The sequence below is a fragment of the Ahaetulla prasina genome, chromosome 14 (assembly GCF_028640845.1).
Source record: "Ahaetulla prasina isolate Xishuangbanna chromosome 14, ASM2864084v1, whole genome shotgun sequence".
In the NCBI taxonomy this organism is placed as follows: Eukaryota; Metazoa; Chordata; class Lepidosauria; order Squamata; family Colubridae; genus Ahaetulla; species Ahaetulla prasina.
In genome coordinates, this window is record NC_080552.1 from 5,955,405 (window position 1) to 5,975,117 (window position 19,713).

The 19,713-nt window shown below is 43.6% G+C and overlaps 1 protein-coding gene across 1 annotated transcript in view; it reads left to right on the forward strand.

The window, feature by feature from the left end:
• HS3ST6 (heparan sulfate-glucosamine 3-sulfotransferase 6) overlaps positions 1-12,942 on the forward strand; it is a 91,126-nt gene extending 78,184 nt beyond the window's left edge. The window contains exon 2 of the mRNA XM_058156912.1: positions 12,009-12,942. Within this exon, the coding sequence (XP_058012895.1) occupies positions 12,009-12,627 (619 nt within the window). The 3' untranslated portion in view covers positions 12,628-12,942. The remainder of the gene's footprint in view (positions 1-12,008) is intronic.
• The last annotated feature ends 6,771 nt before the right edge of the window (positions 12,943-19,713 follow it).

Consider the following 19,713-nt stretch of genomic DNA (forward strand, 5'->3'; position numbering starts at 1 on the left):
CTTATACTGTAAGAGTTTTGAAAGGCAACACTTAATCATCAGAAGAGACGCTGATCTGCGGATTTTATTTTATTTTATTTTATTTTTGCTGTTGTTCCTTCAAAGCAGAAAAAAACCACCAACGACCCAAATGCAGGTCGTCCTTGACTTATGACAGTTCATTTAGTGACCGTTTGAAGTTTCGACAGCACTGAAAAACTGTGACATAACGACCATTTTTTCACACCACTTATGACCATGGTAGCACCCTTGCGGACATGTGATCAACATAGAGATGCTTGGCAACTGGTTTCATATTAACGACGGTCCCCCTTTTGCAACCTTCTAACAAGCAAAGTCAGATTCTCTTAACAACCGTGTGATTAATTTAGCAAATCCCACGATTCGCTTAAGCCAGCAAAGCTGGTTGAGGAACTCTGGGAATTGAAGTCCACAAGTCTTAAAAGAGCCAAGTTTGCAGAGCCCTGGGTTAACCAATGTGGCAAGGAAGATCATGAAACAAGGCTCAGCTCACTTAACCAATGTCTCACTTAACAACAGAAATCTTAGGCTCAATTGGTGGTCGTAAACCAAGGACTACCTGTACATACGTCTCCTAGTGATTCAGTGCAGGTGGACGGAGCCAAACGATAACAAGGATGGGTGAGCCTCTCTTCGTCGGTCTGTTTACAATGCTGCTCGTTCTGACCATCCGTTCTCGGTTAACTTCCAGCTTTTAAGAAAGAGAACAATAGAAATCGTAGAGACTCTGCTGTGAAAGTCATGCTCCCTCCCTGCTAATTGGTTCTTCCTGTGGAATTGGAAATAAATGCAGATGCTCCAGCCACGTGAAACTCTGGGAGGAAGGGTTGAGGAAGGGTCTTTTAAAAAACAAACAAACTTTCTGTAAAAATCAGTCAAATGCCGTGGGGCTGGCTATGGTAGAGGTTATTTACAGGTAGCCCTTGGATTACGACCTCAACGGAGCCCAAAATTTCTGCTGCTAAGTGAGATATTTGTTAAGTCAATTTGGCTCCGTTTTACGACCTTCCTTGCTGCGGTGGTTAAGTGAATCATCGCAGTTATTCAGTTAGTAACACCTACGTTAAGTGAATTTGGCTTCCGCATTGATTTTGCTGGTCAGAAGGTCGCAAAAGGGATTCATGTGACCCCGGGACACTGCAATATGAACCAGTGGCCAAGCAGGGGTGAAATGTTACCGGTTCGCTCAGGTTTGGGCGAACCGGCAGTGATAAAAACTTATGAACATATGTGGTATAAATGTGATAAGGTTAAAAAGTTTTGGCAACAATTGGAGAAAATGATATTTGAAATGATGGGGAAAGTAATAACATTGAGAGTGGAAACTATATTATTGTTGGTAATTAAGGAAATAGAATTAACAAAATATGAAAAAGAATTGATTAGAATTATGATTATAATAGGTAGAATTATAATAGCTAGATATTGGAAACTAGATGTGATTTTTAGAATAGAAGAGTGGAATTCTGAAATGTGGAAATTAGCTTTAAATGATAAAATGACATGTGATATTAAAATTAGAAGTGGTGTGTATAAAGAAGATATTTTCTGGAAGATTTGGAAACCATTTGTGGACTATGCGCTTGGAAAATTGGACGCCTCGGTACCTGTACCTCGAGAACGTGGATTTTGGCAATCATGAGGACATATCCGAAGACCCAAATCTTCCTTTTTTTATGTATAGCACAAGGGTGGAATAAATGTATTTTCTTTTCTGTTTGTAATGTTAAAAAAACAACAACAACAAAAAAACTACCGGTTCAGGAGAACCGGTAGTGAAAAAAAGCTACCGTTTGGTCCAAAGTGGTATTTCCGACGATTGGTTGTGCCGCACGATTTATATTCACTAGAAAGCAGGAAATCCTGCTTTCTAGCGAATCTACATAGCACGGCACAGCTGTTTCCCTCCCCTTTCTATTCTACTTACCTTCAAACAGCTCCTTTTTCCGTGCAAAGCATGCGCTTGGTATGCACTGGGCATGCACACGCATGCAGCGCACGTTTTGTGCGCACTGCGCGTGTGTACAGCATGTGTCTGGCACGCACTGCGCATGCACGGGCAACGAACCGGTGGTGACCGGCAGAGGATTTCACCACTGTGACCAAGGGTCTGGATTTTGATCACCTGACCTTGGGGATGGTGCAAAGGTCGTTAAGTTTTTTTAAGTTATGGGTTTTTAATGGGTTTTATCTCCAAATTTTAATTGTGGCCAATTTAAATAAGTTTTTTACTAGTATTTTAATTGTATTTATAATGTATTGTGCATTTTTTACTTGGCTGTGAACCTCCCTGAGTCCTTCGGGAGAAGGGCGGTATACAAATTTAAATAATAAAAAATAAATAAATAAATAAGTGTGAAAAGCAGCCCAAGCCACTTATTTCAGTGCCGTTGTAACTTCAAACGGTCGCGAATCGAAGTGTCGTAATTCGAGAACCACCTGTAAGAGCGAACGTTAAATTGACATCGTTAGGGGACCATCATTTTTCCCCAGGGGTGTGAGTAAATTTCTTTTTTCACGAGGGGCCTTGATGTGACAGGAAGCATTCCCAGAGGTGTTTCTGGCACTCCTTCCTTCCTTTGTTTCCTTTCATTTGGTTAATTAATTAACACTTTGTTCTTTATTGACCTCCAGTTTATTTAACCCGGCTTGCAATATTTAAAAAGATTCATCGGATTAATCCGTTTAGATGGTGCCGAAGAACCTAAGACAACCGTTCCATCACAATTAATTCAGATCTGGCTCTGCAAACCAGAGGCCGTTCTTTGAGCGTTAAAAAAAAAATAAAATAGAAGTTTATTTCTCATTTTTTGGCAGTCTTAATTCTTTGTGCTTTCAGCTGCCGAATCCTTTAGCCGTGACGACTGACTGTGGCTCATCCAGCCATCTCTCTCTTAGATCCTGACTTGTTTTTTTGCCTGCTGTGTCTAGCTCGGGATGTGCATTGATCCGTTGATTATTGGCTGATTCAATTCCAACTGATACTCGCTGAGTGGTTAATATGCGGAGGGAAAGGAAAGCAAGCCGGCAAAACAAAACAACCAAAGCCGCGGGTACCACCTCTGCTTTCCCAAAGACTGTGCAAAGCCACGGTCCAGGGATTTAAGCAACTGTTCTCCGAGATCATGGAAAATTGAAGGCAGCAAAAGAAAGAGTCCTGGGAAGAAATGAATGGGATGAAAATATAATCAGGGTATGGTTATTTTCGTGGTGTCAGTATCAAATCTTTTAATACGAGCGATGAGCCATCCCAGTCAAATGCTTGTCCAAATCTGTTTTTGAAAACCTCCGGTGATGAAGCATCCACACTTTCTGAAGGCAAGCCGTTCCGCTGATGAATTGTTCTCGCATTCAGGAAATTTCTCTTTCGTTCTAGATTGCTTCTTTCTTTGATTGGTTTCCACCCACCATTTCTTGTTCTGCCATAAGGTGCCTTTGGAGAATAGGTCAGTGGTGGGATTCAAGTAATTTAACCACCGGTTCTCTGCCCTAATGATTTCTTCCAACAACCGGTTTACCAAACTGCTCAGAAAGTTAACAGCTGGTTCTCCCGAAGTGGTGCGAACTGGCTGAATCCCATCACTAGAATAGGTTGACCGCTTTCTTTTCTTTTTATAAAGAAATCTTTTTATTTTCCACAACAAACCAAAAAAAAAATATTCACATCAAACCATTACATTGTGCGGATGGGGTGTTTACAAATCTTCTTGTGGAAATTCAAAATCCACGTCTCTTTCATACATGTGTCTTCAATATCTTATTCTAACATATTTTCCCTTCTAACCAATTGTAGAATAAGTCCCATATTTTATAATATTGCTTATCTTCTTGATCTCTAATTTCAAATGTCAATTTACTCATCTCTGCACATTCCATCATCTTCCTAATTATTTCATCTTGCAAAGGTAATTTCTCATTTTTCCAATTTTTAGCAAACACAATCCTGGCTGCTGTAATAATATTCACAATCAAATATTCTACATCTCTAGTATATATCTCAGGAATAATTCCCAACAAGAAAACTTCTGGCTTAAAGTCTATGTGTTTTTTAATCATTTTCTCCAACCACGTGTGTATCTTAGTCCAATATCTTTTCGCTTCAACACATGTCCACCACATACGGTAATATGATCCAGTTGTCTGATGACACTTCCAGCATTTTTTGGATTTGTCCTTAAACATTCTTGCAATTCTCGTCGGGGATAAATGCCACCTGTAAAACATCTTATACAAATTCTCTTTATATGCTGTAGACATTGTCATTTTATAGTTATACATCCATAATTTTTGCCAGGCATCTAAATCTATCCCATGACCAAAATTCTTCCCCCATGCAATCATAGTCTCTTTAACTTGGTCTGCCCCCAGTTTTTCTTCTAATAAATATCCATACAGTTTCTTAATCAAATTGTCATCAGAACCTGTTAAAATCTTATCAAGATCAGTTATGCTATGGGTTGCCTTGTTTCTTGTTTGCACTAGCCCCTCAAATACTGGAAGACTGCTATCATACCACTCTTAGTCCTGCTCTTCGATAGGTTAGCTAGATGTACTTGTTCCTGCAACCCTTCATCAGAGCCTTGGTGGCACAGTGGTTAGAATGCCAGTACAGCAGACTACTTCTGCTGATGGCAAGCTGCCGTCCGTCAGTTGGGCAGTTCGAGTCTCACCGGCTCAAGGTTGACTCAGCCTTCCAGCCTTCCAAAGTCAGTAAAATGAGGACCCAGAATGTTGGGGGCAATAGACTCAGTGATAAAATCTGAACTGGTTTACTACTGGTTCACTGGCCGCGCATGCATGTCAAACGCATGCTGTGTGCGCCTGTGCAGTGCACACCAAACGCAAGCTGTGCCCGCACATATGCAGGGCACGCCAAAAGGAGGCTTGGGAAGGTAAGTAGAACAGCGTGTGGGGGGCTGATCAGCTGTGACGCGTGATCGTGGGAACCTTTTTAAAAACTTTTTAAAAGCATTTTTTTACTACCGGTTCGGGCGAATAGGTAGTAAAAGATGCTTTTAAAAAGTTTTTTAAAAAGAATCTAAAAGGCTTTAGATTTGCTAGGAAGCACTGTGAAGCGGTATATAAGTCTAAAGGCTATTGCTATTGTCATTAACTCAGCCTTCCATCCTTCTGTGGTCGGTAAAATGAGGACCCCAGATTGTTGGGGGAAAGAGGCTTAGAGAGGGTTGTGAAGAACTGTGGAGCAGTATATAAGTGCCCTTCCTTCCTTCCTTCCTTCCTTCCTTCCTTCCTTCCTTCCTTCCTTTCTTCCTTCCTTCCTTCTTGTTAGAATGCAGTATTGCAGGCTAATTCTTCTGATTGCCAGCAATTTGATCCTGAGCGGCTCAGGGTTGACTCAGCCTTCCATCCTTCTGAGGTCGATAAAATGAGGACCCAGATTGTTAGGGGCAATAGGCTGACTCTGTAAACTGCTTAGAGAGGGCTATGAAGCACTGTGATGTGTGAAGCGGTCTAAGTGATATTGCTATTGCTATCATCTTGGTTGCTCTTCTCTGCATTTTTTTCTACAGCCTCAGCATTCTTTTTGTATAGTGGGTACCAGAACTGGATGCAGTATTCCAAGTGTAGCCTCACTAATGATGTATAAATTAGGGGCCGTATTAGGGGCCGTAATAGCTCAGGCTGTTAGAAGCCTGTTATTAGAACACAGCAGCCTGCAATTACTGCAGGTTCAAGCCCAGCCCAAGGTTGACTCAGCCTTCCATCCTTTATGAGGTAGGTAAAATGAGGACCCAGATTGTTGGGGGGGGCAGGTGGAAGAGATAATGAGGCCTCCAACCCCTGACTCTTCCCCCCCCAGGCCACGCCTGCAGACCCAGCTGACAGCAATGTGGCTTGGTTGAATCCTAGGTTTCATAGGCAGGAGAGGAGGGAACAACAGAAGCAGGGGAGGGGCAGGCCTAGGAAGTGCTGAGTCAAATTAAAATATTATTATTATTATGGAGCCACACCCCACAGGATATAAAAGGCAGCGAGAGCTGCTCTGTCTCTTTGTAACAGGCAAATCCACTGATTAAGAGCTGAAGTTTGTTTCTGGGTGACTCACCAGCGTCGTGGAAGATAACGACGGCTCTTGGCAGACGCTGGCTATTCTGCTGCCAGAGCTGATAGTGCTGGCTAATTAAGCCATCATTCGGTCGGAGGCGAGGGGGACAGAACAGCTATCCTTCTGTTGATGCAGCCCAGGTCTCCAGTTATCATGGTACTTATACAGAAGGGGTAGAGCTTTCATGGTTTAGCCTCCCCCCTGCCTCCAGTACTCCTCACCAGACCCCACTCCTAGCCTTGGGAAAACCTCCATCTCTGTACATATCTTTAATTGCAGGGAAATAAGGACTGGCAGCCCCCTAGATATCTTAGAATATCAAGGGAAGCTATTTAAAACCCTTTCCAAGTTATTTAATACATGTTAATTCAATTTCACCAAGTCACGTGACAAGTGGAAAATACAAGATAAATAGCAATTGCACTTGGACTTATATACCACTTCACAGTGCTTTACAGGATTCTCTTAAGTGTTTCTCAGGTCTGCCAGGTATGGCTCGGCGCCTCACAGGCATCCTGCCATCAAAAGCTAGAAGTGGGGGGGAGTCGGATACATGGGCAATAAAGCTGTGTAGGTGATGGGAAGTAGGGAGGGGGGAATGTCAGGTGATGAAAAGCAAGGGAAACTTGGTTTCAGTTTGCTCCAGAAACCAAGGCCAGGCACCCTGAGAAAGAATGTCTACTACTCCAAAACATCTCTGCATTCTCAAAACGTCTCGGCGAGTTCTGATTGGCTGAATATGGACTGGTCATGGGGGCAGGGGGCTGGGATAAAGAGAAACCTTTCTGTATCTTTTGGCGGATGAATTCCAGAGCTAGCCTGACTTTATTGCAGCCAACATCTTTTTAGTAAAAGTGTTCAACCCAGTTGAGGGTCTTTCTTTCCTAAGGGGTCAGATTGGGGCAGGTCTGACAGTGGTTTTCAGCATCTTGCCCCCAATAATCTGAGTCCTCATTTTACTGACCTTGGAAGGATGGAAGGTGTTCCTGCCTAAGCAGGGGGTTGGACTAGAAGACCTCCAAGGTCCCTTCCAACTCTGTTATTCTATTCTATTCTATTCTATTCTATGCTATGCTATGCTATGCTATGCTATGCTGTGCTGTGCTGTGCTGTGCTGTGCTGTGCTGTGCCGTGCCGTGCTGTTCTGTTCTGTTCTGTTCTACACTACTCTACTCTACTCTACTCTACTCTACTCTACTCTACTCTACTCTACTCTACTCTACTCTACTCTGCTCTATTCATTCTTTCCTAGTTGACCTACAAGGTCTCTTCCAGCTCTATTCTATTCTATTCTATTCTATTCTATTCTATTCTATTCTATTCTATTCTATTCTATTCTATTCTACTCTACTCTACTCTACTCTACTCTACTCTATTCTATTCTGGCTGAGACACTGGAGGGCATTTAATCAGTCTCCCAATTTCCTCGTGTTCAGAGGCTTAACTTTTTACCTCTGAATATCGATGGAGATTCTCAGTCATCCAGGGCATGGTTGTCCCAAACCTGCTTGGGATATCATGCCCCACGTGATCATGGAGATGCTGCAAGAGTTGTAAGTATGAAAAATGGCAATAACTCACTTTTTTCAGTTGTAACTTTGAACGGTCACTAAACAAACTGTTGTAAGTGAGGACAACCTGTATTTAAAAGGAGGTGAAGCTTTTATGACATGTCAAAAAGGTTATTTATGGTAGAGTTTCTGCAGCCCTGATCCCTGCCTAACTTTCTTTTGTCTTTGTTCCCTAACCCTCCTCTCTCGGTTTCTCTCCCACGCCTCCCTTTAAAGTAGGAATGCAGTTAAAAGATGTCATAAAAAGTATAAGTATAAACACTTAAAAGAATGTTTGCTGGGAATTCTGGAAAATGTCCTTTCAAAAAAGCAGGAAAGAGAACGTTGCTTTAGAGAAAAATTGATTTTATACACCCATTTAAAAAGCTGCTACAGCACAGCATCAGAGGGAAGTTGACAAACAGCTCTGGTTTTGATTTTTCTTTTGATGTTTTTTTTTTAAATCCCTGCTTTGGGGAGGGGGGAGAGGAATGTGGATTGAGAATAAGCATGAAGCAATTTAGATCTTTTAAAAATAAAGACGAGAGAGGAAAGCTAACCTCTTTAAAAGCAAGAGGATTTTTCCTTCATATCCGCTCCAATCTTGATTGCAGAAAATATGACTTCAGTAACAGAGTTGTTAATGCCTGGAATGCACTACCTGACTCTGTGGTCTCTTCCCAAAATCCCCAAAGCTTTAACCAAAAACTATCTACTATTGACCTCACCCCATTCCTAAGAGGTCTGTAAGGGGCGTGCATAAGAGCACCAGCGTGCCTACCGTTCCTGTCTTATATATACTTTTGTGACAAACAAACAAAGAAACAAACAAAGAAACAAACAAATATTTCAAATGCATCTAAAGCTTCTCTTATTTAACTCTGTAAAATCATCCTAATTTCTGGCCTCTAACTTCTATTAGGCTAATTGGCACAAAACGTCTTGGGATATCTTTTATATATATAAAACATCCACATGCACACAGAGAGAGGGAGGGAGAGAGAGAGAGAAAGAAAAAGAGAGAGGGGGGAACAGAGAAAGAGAAACAGAGGAGAGAGAGAGAAAGAGGGAGAGAGAGAGGAGGAGAGGAGGAGAGAGGAGAGACAGAGGAGAGAGAGAAAGAGAGGAGGAGGAGAGAGAGAGAAGGAGAGAGAGAGGAGAGGAGAGGGAGAAGGAGAGAGGAGAGAGAGAGAGGAGGAGAGAGAAAGAGAAAGAGGAGAAGGAGAGAGAAAGAGGAGGAGAGAGAGGGAGGAGAGAGACAAAGAGAGAGAGGGAGAAAAAGAGAGAGGGAGAGAGAGAAAGCGGGAGAGAGGGAGCGGAGGGACAGGGAGAAGGAGAAAGGGGGAGGGAGGGAGAGGGAGAGAGACAAAGAGGGAGAGGGAGAGAAAGAGAGAGGGAGAGAGAAAGGGAGAGAGGAGAGGAGGAAAGGGAGAAGGAAAGAGAGGGAGAGAGAAAGAGAAAGAGAGAGGGAGGGAGAGGGAGAGAGACAAAGAGAAAGGGAGAGAAAGACAGAGAGGGAGAGAGAGAAAGAGAGAGGGAGGGAGAGGGGGAGAGAGAAAAAGAGAGGAGAGAGAGAAAGAGGGAGAGGGAGAGGGAAAGAGAGAGAAGGAAAGGGGAGAGAGAAAAAGAGAGGGAGAGAGAGAGCGCTAACTGTATTTGTCCATAAAAACTTGTTGAAAGTGTTGACAGCTGTCCTGCCCACTTGGAAATGGTCACCCTGTGACCAAATCCTGGAAATATGTGCACGAATGTTTTTCATGTGGAACTTTGATGTATTTTTTTTCTTTTTTCTTTTTCTTTTATGTACACTGAGAGCATATGCACCAAGACAAATTCCTTGTGTGTCCAATCACCCTTGGCCAATAAAATTCTATTCTATTCTATTCTATTCTATTCTATTCTATTCGATTCGATTCGATTCGATTCGATTCGATTCTATTCTGGGCACAGCATGATGGGAAGAAGAAGGGAGAGACAAAAGTGGAGCCCAATTTCTTCAAGAATCTAAGTATATGTGGAGAATAGGATCATCAACAGGAGACGCAGCTTAAAAATACCCATTCAAAATAATTCTGCATTTTTAGTCAAACCAGAAAAATGAGTTCTCTGCTCCTATCTGTTATTTTTGCCTTTTTGAGCAAGTGTTCTGCTGTAACCACAGCTGGCTGATGCGTTGTGAAGTCGTGGCTTGTTTGTGGCATTCAGTTCCTTCTGTGCGATGGGGTTGCCAGTAGAAGCAAGACACTGTCTTGTATTTGGCTATTCAGTTCACGACACTTTCTTGAATTGAATAATTCAATGCAACTGAATGATTGTAAAGAAGAAGAATTATGCAATTGAATGCTATCCAATTATTCAATTGAATTCAATTATTCAACTCAAGACACTATCTTGAATTGAATAAGGCAAGACAACAGGCAATGGGTGGAAACTCATCAAGGAGAGAAGCAACCTAGAACTAAGGAGAAATTTCCCCGACAGTGAGAACAATCAACCGGTGGAACAACTTGCCTCCAGAAGCTGTGAATGCTCCATCACTGGAAGTTTTTCAGAAGAGACTGGACAACCATTTGTCCGGAAGATATAAGGTCTCCTGTCTCCTGGTCCTTCCAGAGGTGGAATTCAATTTTTTTTTACTATCAGTTCTTTGGCTTGGTGGGCATGGCAGGGGAAGCCATACTGCAAAATCTCCATTCCCACCCCACTCCAGGGGAAGGATATTGCAAAATATCCATGCCCACCCCACTCCTGGGGGAAGGATATTGAAAAATCCCCATTCCCTCCCCACTCGGACCAGCCAGAGGTGGTATTTGCCAGTTCTCTGAACTACTCAAAATTTCTGCTACTGGTTTGTTTGTTTGTTTGTTTGTTTGTTTGTTTTGTCACACAGTATATATAAGCATAAGCATGAAATAACTATACAATATATAAGTATATATATAAGAATGAGTATGTAATAACTATATTAATTGGATATAACAAAAGGAAACATTGGGACAGGAACAGTAGGCACGTTTGTGCTCTTATGCATGCCCCTCACAGACCTCTTAGAAATGGGGTGAGGTCAATAGTAGTCAGTTTTTGGTTGAGGCTTTGGGGATTTTGGGAAGAGACCACAGAGTCAGGTAGTGTATTCCAAGTATTAACAACTCTGTTACTGAAGTCATATTTTCTGCAATCAAGATTGGAGCGGTTCACATTAAGCTTAAATCTATTGTGTGCTCATGTATTATTGCAACTGAAGCTGAAGTACATTGTAATAGATGATTCTATGAGTTAAACTCAGGTCATGTCGAAGGCGGCGTAGTGGTTCTCCAGAACCTGCTGAATTTCACCCCTGGATCCCTCCTTATCTCATGAGCTTTTTAATCCTCTAAGATTAATGTCCGTCCATTGCTACTTGTCCTGCCTTCAAGTGCTTTGGAGAATACTGTAGGTTGGCCCCCTCATCTTTGTGGCAGCCTCTGAGATATTGGAAGACTGCTATCTTGTCACTCTTTTCTACGGAAAAGTGCAGATGCTTTTAAAGGAAGAAATCTTTCAATAATTACTTGCCTGCAGTATTTAAAATACAAACCAAATGTGAATAAAGCCGTGCTTAATTAAAAGCCTCTTCAAGGCTCTTTGCTGCTGGGCTCAATTTTCTGTTCCTACATTTTTAAATACATTTCTACATCCTCTTTCTACGTTTTTAAATTGATCCAAATAAAGATGGACTTTAATATCCAGTATTTGGCCATAATAAACCTTAACAACAAAGCTTAAATTAGTTCTTTTTATTTACACCATTGTTCTATCTCCTTAGACAAATAGACAATAAAATCAAACTATTTTTGATTGTTGCTACCAACAAACAATTGCTACCAACCTACCTTCCATCGAGGACCTGTATACTGCACGAGTCAAAAAGAGGGCTGTGAAAATATCTACAGACCCCTCGCATCCTGGACATAAACTGTTTCAATTAGTTTTTATTGTGTATGATTTCTGTATTTTATCTGGCTGTAAACCGCCCTGAGTCCTTCGGGAGATAGGGCGGTATAAAAATTTGATTAAATAAATAAATAAATAAATAAATAAATAAATAAATTACTGCAAGTTCAAGCCCCACCAGGCCCAAGGTTGACTCAGCCTTCCATTCTTTATAAGGTAGGTAAAATGAGGACCCAGATTGTTGGGGCAATAAGTTGACTTTGTATATAATATACAAATGGATGAAGACTATTGCTTGACATAGTGTAAGCCACCCTGAGTCTTCAGAGAAGGGCGGGATATAAATGCAAACAATAATAATAATAATAATGTGTTCTGAAAAAAAACAATGGAACGTGTTTATTTAAAGGAATCTGTCTGGCTTTTTATTCCTACAGAAACTTGATGCCAAGGACCTTGGATGGACAGATCACCATGGAGAAAACGCCGAGTTATTTTGTAACCAAGGAAGCCCCGCGACGCATTTACAATATGTCCAGAGACACCAAGTTGATCGTGGTGGTTCGCAACCCCGTGACCCGGGCCATTTCTGACTACACACAGACCCTTTCCAAGAACCCTACCATCCCCAGCTTCCAAAACTTGGCCTTCAAGAACCTGAGCATGGGCCTCATTGATACCACGTGGAGCGCGGTCAGGATTGGCCTTTATGTGAAACATCTGGACCACTGGTTGCGTTACTTCCCTCTTTCCAAATTCCTCTTCGTCAGCGGAGAGAGGTTGGTGAGCGACCCGGCCGGGGAAATGGGCCGCGTCCAAGACTTCCTGGGCCTCAAGCGCGTGGTGACGGACAAGCACTTCTACTTCAATGAAACCAAGGGCTTCCCTTGCTTGAAGAAACCGGAAGGGAGCAGTAGGCCCCGGTGTTTGGGGAAGTCCAAAGGACGGCCGCACCCCAAAATCGACCTGCAGGTTGTCCAACGCCTGCAGGAATTCTACAGACCGTTCAATTTAAAGTTCTATCAAATGACAGGGCAGGACTTTGGGTGGGACTGAGAGATCTCCTGGCACCGCCAAGGAGGCAGAGGGAGTGCGGTGGGAGCAAACGGGAGGCCTTCTCCAAGGTCTCGTGAAGTACATAACTTCTCCCAGAAAACCTATCGGGCGAACGGTGCATCTGAAATGGCAAACATCAGAGGAACGTTTTCTGACCCCTTACTAATTTATATAATTTCCTTCCAAGAAGAGAGGACGGTTATGCTTACGGTGTGCAGAGAAAGTCTCTAAGGCCTCCCCACAGCTGAAGAGCAAAGGACGGAAAACATAGATTGATTGAAATATTCTGCTTAAATAAATCTGTCCAAAAATGGATTTCTGAGTTCGTGTTGGGTGAGAGAAAATAAGTCAAGAGAGGGCTTGCCTGGGTCTGAAGGGTCTTCAGCGTCATCCAGTCGGTTTTCCTCTTGGATATGTGATTGATTGTACAGGTAGTCCTCGACTTACGACCATAATTGAGCCCAAAGTTTATGTTGCTAAGGGAGACATTTAAGTGAATTTGCCACCTTCGACGGCCTTTCTTGCCACGGTTCTTAAGTGAGTCACTGCCGTTATTAAATTAGTAACATGGTTGTTAAATGGATCTGGCTTCCCCATTGACATTGCTTGTCAGAAGGCCGCAAAAGGGGATCACGTGACCCCGGGACACTGCGACCGTCATAAATGTGAGTCAGCGTCTACATTTTGATCAGGTGACGGGGGGGGATGCCGCAACAGTCGTAAGTGTGAAAAACAGTCCTAAGTCACTTTTTCAGTGCCGTTGTAACCTCGAACGGTCACTAAGCGAAATGTCGTAAGTCGAGGACTAGCTGTGTTTCATGTGGGTGGTGTAAAGAAGTCAGGAAACAGTTTTACTCCAAATCAAATAGCCGGCCTTAATGGTGGGTGGTGATAGGGCATCGTGAATGTGGAATTTACTGAAATGAATCAATGCATTTTGGGGAAACAGTCGTGCTAACCATTTTGTGAAAACTTCTTGGTGTGTCCCAAAACTTTCTAGTCTATAAAGCACCAAGATTAGTATATTAGTTGTTGTGACCCAGGCCCAAGTAGGTAGTAGGAAACTCAGTCCGTGAAAAAACAAACAAACTTTATTCGAACAGCTGAGAATTACTTCATTCCCAGCGTTGTTCAACTGAATTAAAGCAAATTCCTCCCAACACAAATTCCTCAGTTATCTCACAAACCTTGGTCCAATTAGGCAAACTGCCAAAGGCCTTTCTTGGCAAACGTACAGAAGTCACAGAAATAAAGGCAAGACGTAGACGAAGCAGAAGATGAAGCTACCAACGTTGTTTTCTGGCGAAGCCCAAACGCCGTTGCTGGTCTTTTAAGCTTTATGGGAGGGGCCAATCATCTCTTGGCCCTACTCCTGAGTTGTCCTCTTTGCTTGAGCTGCTCTTGCCTTTTGGCAGCTCTTCTCATGCGTGCATTAGGAACAGGCTCCTCCCGTTCCTCTGCCTCACTACTGTCAGTCTCTGGAGGCTCTGGAGTCCGCACCTCACTCCCCGATGGCCCTAGCCTCACCTCTGCCTCATCGCTGTCCGACTCCGTTGCCAGCTTCGCAGGCTGCTGGTAGACCACAACATTAGTATGCACAACATTTCAATTGCACGACACACATTTCATACCAAGCATATGTTTGTGTGCAGTGTGAGAAAGCACAACTACCTATTCAGAATCTGCACACTGGAGTGGAATAAGATGCTGCCACTTTCCCAAGGTCTAGGTTGCTTATAAAGAATTATGTAATAATCTCCATTTAAAGTAACCACTGGTCGAAGGAAAACCGAGAGTGTATTTTGTACAGAAAAAAACACAGGCTGTGGTACAGTATTTCATTGGCGCTTTCAGCTCCTGAGAATTTCAGCCTCCTGCCGCCCTCTGCCAGTGAAAACGGAGCTCGGGGGGCATATGCACACACACCCCGAGCTCCATTTTCGTTGGCAGAAGGCGGCAGGAGGCCATTGCAGCTGAAAATGGAGCCTAGGGGAGCCGCACATGGTACTCCTGAGCACCATTTTCTCTGGGTGAGCCACCGCGGGCCGGTCCCTTGCTGTTTCTAGGGCAGCCACATGGACCAGATCTAAGCACCCTGTGGGCCGGATCCAGCCTCCGGACCTTGAGTTTAACACCCCTGCTGTAGGAACTCTTATATGTAAAGGTAAAGGTTTCCCTTGCACATATGTGCTGGTCATTCCCGACTCTATGGGGCAGTGCTCATCTCCGTTTCAAAGCCGAAGAACCAGCGCTGTCCAAAGACGTCTACGTGGTCATGTGGCCAGTATGACTCAACGCCAAAGGCGCATGGAACGCTGTTACCTTCCCACCAAAGGTGGTCCCTGTTTTTCTACTTGCATTTTTACGTGCTTTCGAAACTGCTAGGTTGGCAGAAGCTGGGACAAGTCACGGGCGCTCACTCCGTTACGCGGCACTTGGGATTCGAACCGCTGAACTGCCGACCTTTCGATCGACAAGCCCAGCATCTTTAGCCACTGAGCCACCACGTCCCATTTATGAACTCTTGGCCGTAGCTAATAAAAAAAAAGAGAGAATCACAAAAGCGGAGTCTCTGTTCCACTCTCCAAATGTTTTTGACTGGTTTTTCTTGTTCATCCATTCACAGGGGTGTACCGCACTGATTTGCAAAGCAACAACACTAGCAATGCTCTCTTTTATATGTGCTGATAACGCAGAGATGAACAAGATTAAAACACACACACACACACACACACACAAAGGATGGAGTGAAATTTAGAGGTTTGCCAGATCTTGCTTTCTTAACTTTTTCATGGGCTGTAATTTTTGTACAGGTGATGATTTGGAGATTTTAAAACGTGCCACAGCGGATGGCCACGTACACCTCCTCTTTTAAGAGGGCTCGTTAATCGGTTGGATGACTGACATGAAGCAAACAGATGTGTGATTCTCACCTGCTTGTGGTCTCGCCAGTGTTGCAAACACAATCGCTTTCACACACCCACAAAAAGCATTGTCTTTGATTTCCAAGCTACGCAGTACAAGACTTATTTGCCAGCTACTGGCAAAAGGAAGGACTGTAGTGTAGAATGCAGGTACTCCTCGACATATGACCACAACGGAGTCCAAAATGTTTGTTGCTGAGTGAAACGTTGGTTCAGTGAATTTTACCCCGTTTTACGACCTTTCGTGCCGTAATTGTTCAACGAATCCCTGCAGTTGTTAGGTTAGTCTCACGGTCGCTAAGTGAATTGGGCTTCTCCATTGACTTTGCTTATACGAAGGTTGCAAAAGGGAATCACGTGACCTCGGGACACTGCAACCGTCATAAATATGAGTCCGTTGCTGAATTTTGGTCACATGACCATGGGGATACTACAATCGTCAGTGTGAAAAACAGTCATAAGTCGGGTTTTTTCAGTGCCGTTGTAACTTTGAATGGTCACTAAGTGAACTGTTGTAAGTCGAGGATGACCTGGACTTCCACTGATCATGCACTTCAACATATGATGCTTACATTTACACTCATATCTTAAACTGTGCAATTTTATTTTATTTTATTTTATTTATTTTGTCACAACAATATATGTAGGAATCATACAAAAGATTATATAGTATATAAACATATATGGGTAAATATAATGCAATGCTCAGCCACTGCCAAAAAGGCTAATACAATTCTGGGTTGTATAAACAAGAGGCATAGAATCAAGAACATGTGAAGTATTAGTGCTGCTTTATAAAACCCTTAGTAATGCCACACCTGGAATACTGCAACCAATTTTGGTCACCATACTACTTAAAAGTGTTGAAACTTTGGAAAAAGTTCAGAGAAGAGCAACTAAGATGATCAAAGGCCTGGAAGACTAAAACATACGAAGAATGGCTGCAGGATTTGGGTCTGGCTAGTCTAGAGAACTACAGGGACGCTGTAGCTCAATGGCTAGGATGCTGAGCTTGTCGATCAGAAGGTCGGCAGTTCAGTGGTTCGAATCCCTAGTGCTGCGTAATGGAGTGAGCTCCCGTTTGTCCCAGCTTCTGCCAACCTAGCAGTTCGAAAGCACGTTAAAGGATGCAAGTAGAAAAATACTTTGGTGGGAAGGTCACAGTGCTCCATGAGCCTTCAGTGTTGAGTCATGTGGGCCACATGGCCACGGAGACGTCTTCGGACAGCACTGGCTCTTCAGCTTTGAAACAGAGATGAGCATCACCGCTAGAGCTGGAAACGCTAGTGCGGGGGAACCTTTACCTTTACCTAGTCTAAAGAAAAGAAGAATTAGCGGTGACACGATCGCAGTATTCCAGTATTTGAAGGGCTGCCACAAAGATGAGGGTGGTCAAATTATTCTCCAAAGCACCTGAAGGCAGGACAAGAAGCAATGGTTGGAATTAAGGAGAAACTTCCCAACAGTGAGGATGATCAACCAGTGGAACAGCTTGCCTTTAGAAATTGTGGTCGCTCCATCACTGGAGGTTTTTAAGAAGAGAGTAGACAGTCACTTATCTGAACTGGTATAGGTTTTCCTGCTTGAGCGGGGGAGGGCTGGACTAGAAGACCTCCAAGGTCCCTTCCCGCTCATTCATTCGATTCTGTGCTGGGAAACCAAATTGCAATCGGAGCATCTCTTCTAACCTGCGAGAATCAACCTGATCCTTGTAACTTTGTGGTTCAGTGTGCTCTCCCTCTCTCTTTCACACACATACACACACATACACACACACAGAGAGAGAGAGAGAGAGAGAGTTGCCATTGTGCCAGTGGAAGTGACATCCCAGATGGCCCCCTGGGCGGGGGGCTTGGATATCAGAGGTCTTGGGGAGCCGGGAGCCTCCATTGTCGCTCTTACTGGCAGCCTCCCATGATAGACTGTCCCCGTCTTGTTGAGGTTTTGTTTCCAGCCTGACATTCGACCAAATTATTCTCCACCCAGGTCTTTCAAGATTCCTAAGAGCCAGGGGGAAGCTGCATCTGAATGCCTGCATTGAGGCCGGAGGGGCCATTGAGATGCAAAGAGCTCCATGGAAAGCTGGTTTCTGTCTCAGCTTTATGAAAATGGGGGGAGGGAGGCCGAGGGCCGGTCCTTCTCCCTCCCAGCTTTGACAAAAGCAAGCTTGAATCTCCAAAAAAAAACCCCACACAATGCCGGATGGAGAGGGGCTTTCAAGAGGCGCTGACACCACCCCAAAGGTCTGGAAAGGAGCCATAGCCAGCAGGCTCATTAAGGGCACAAGGTCCTGGAGAAGACTGGGAAGGGCGGGTGTGGGGGGACAGGGGAGAGGAGGCAAGCTGACCGCCCAGATTAAGACTTTTGAAGGACTACATGAACCTCCTGTTTAAACTAATTGCTGCCCCACCGCTCAAGGGGTCAAGTATTTGCATTCATGGCATTGAGCAGCCGCCACTTGTGGGGTTGACCAGGTGAAGCATCTACTTCATTCGAGGAAGACAATAAAAACAGCCCTTTGTATGGGGAGCAGAGGGGCGAAAAAAGAGAAGGGAGACACATCAGCTCCTCCCAGAGCAAAACCTTCTGCATTCAAATTTAAAAAAAAAAAATGGGTGCCGCTGGGGGCTTTGAGGAGTAAGCCATTTTACAGAGGCCAGAAGGAGCCAACTTGTCATCGGTTTTGTGGGCAGTCAGGGATTTGGCCTGACTGCCCACAATCATTTGGCCCAGTGGTGGGTTTCAAAATTTTTTACTACCGATCCTGTCGGTCTGGCTTGGTGGGCATGGCTTGGTGGGCATGGCAGGGGAAGGATACTGTAAAATCTCCATTCCCACCCTACTCCAGGGGAAGGATACTGCAAAATCTCCATTCCCAGCCCACTCCAGGAGAAGGATACTGTAAAATCTCCATTCCCACCCTACTCCAGGGGAAGAATACTGTAAAATCTCCATTCCCTCCCCAGTCCAGGGGAAAGTTACTGCAAAATCCCCATTTCCTCCCGATCGGCTGGGATTCGGGAGGCAGAGAATAGATGGAGGTGGGGCCAGTCAGAATTTTACTACAGGTTCTCCAAACTACTCCAAATTTCCGCTACCGATTCTCCAGAACTGGTCAGAACCTGCTGAAATCCACCTCTGATTTGGCCTGATTTGGCCATTGCCTGCTAGATCCCCCTTGGAAAGAGAATAAGTTATAATGGGATGTCTGTAGAGATTCTCAGTCATCCAGGTCCTGGTTGTCCCAATGGTGCTTTTTTCAGGAGGCAACTGGACTTTCTGTTTTTTTTCTTTTGAAGATGTTTCACTTCTCATCTAAGAAGCTTCTTTAGTTCTGACAGGATGGTGGGGAATGGAAGGATTTATATTCCTTGCAGACAGTTGGTCGTTTGCATCCTTTTTTTAAAAAATTTTTTTTTATTTTGTCACAAGAGTATATATAACCATAAGCATGAAACAACTATACAACATATAAGCATATATATAATGAAAGGAAACAATAGGACAGGAACGGTAGGCGCTTTTGTGCACTTATGCACACCCCTTATAGTCCTTTTAGGAATAGGATGAGGTCAATAGTAGATAGTCTTTGGTTAAAGCTTTTGGGAGTTTGAGAAGAGACCACAGAGTCAGGTAGTGTGTTCCAAGCGTTAACAACTCTGTTACAAAAGTCATATTTTCTGCAATCAAGATTGAAGCGGTTAACATTAAGTTTGAATCTATTGTTTGCTCTTGTATTGTTGTGATTGAAGCTGAAGTAGTCTTTAACAGGAAGGACATTGCAATAGATGATTCTGTTTGTTAAACACAGGTCTTGTCGGAGTCGGTGGAGTTCTAAATTTTCCAATCCCAGGATTTTAAAAAAAAAATTTTAGAGGGTTGTTGAAGCACTTGGAGGTTTACCTGTGTCCTCAGGGTCACCTGATAGGTGCAAATGGTTCCTGTAGTCTGCAGGTTTTTTCCTCTAGAAATCCGTTCCTGCTCCCACGCCATTCCAAGGGTGTTCATCCCAAATTGTATAGTTAAAAGTCTGTAGCGATTCTGAGACATCCAGGTCCTGGTTGTCCCAAAGGTGCTTTTTTTAGGAGGCAACTGAACTTTCTTGGTTTTTCTTTTGAAGACGTTTCGCTTCCCATCCAAGAAGCTCCTCCAGTTCTAACAG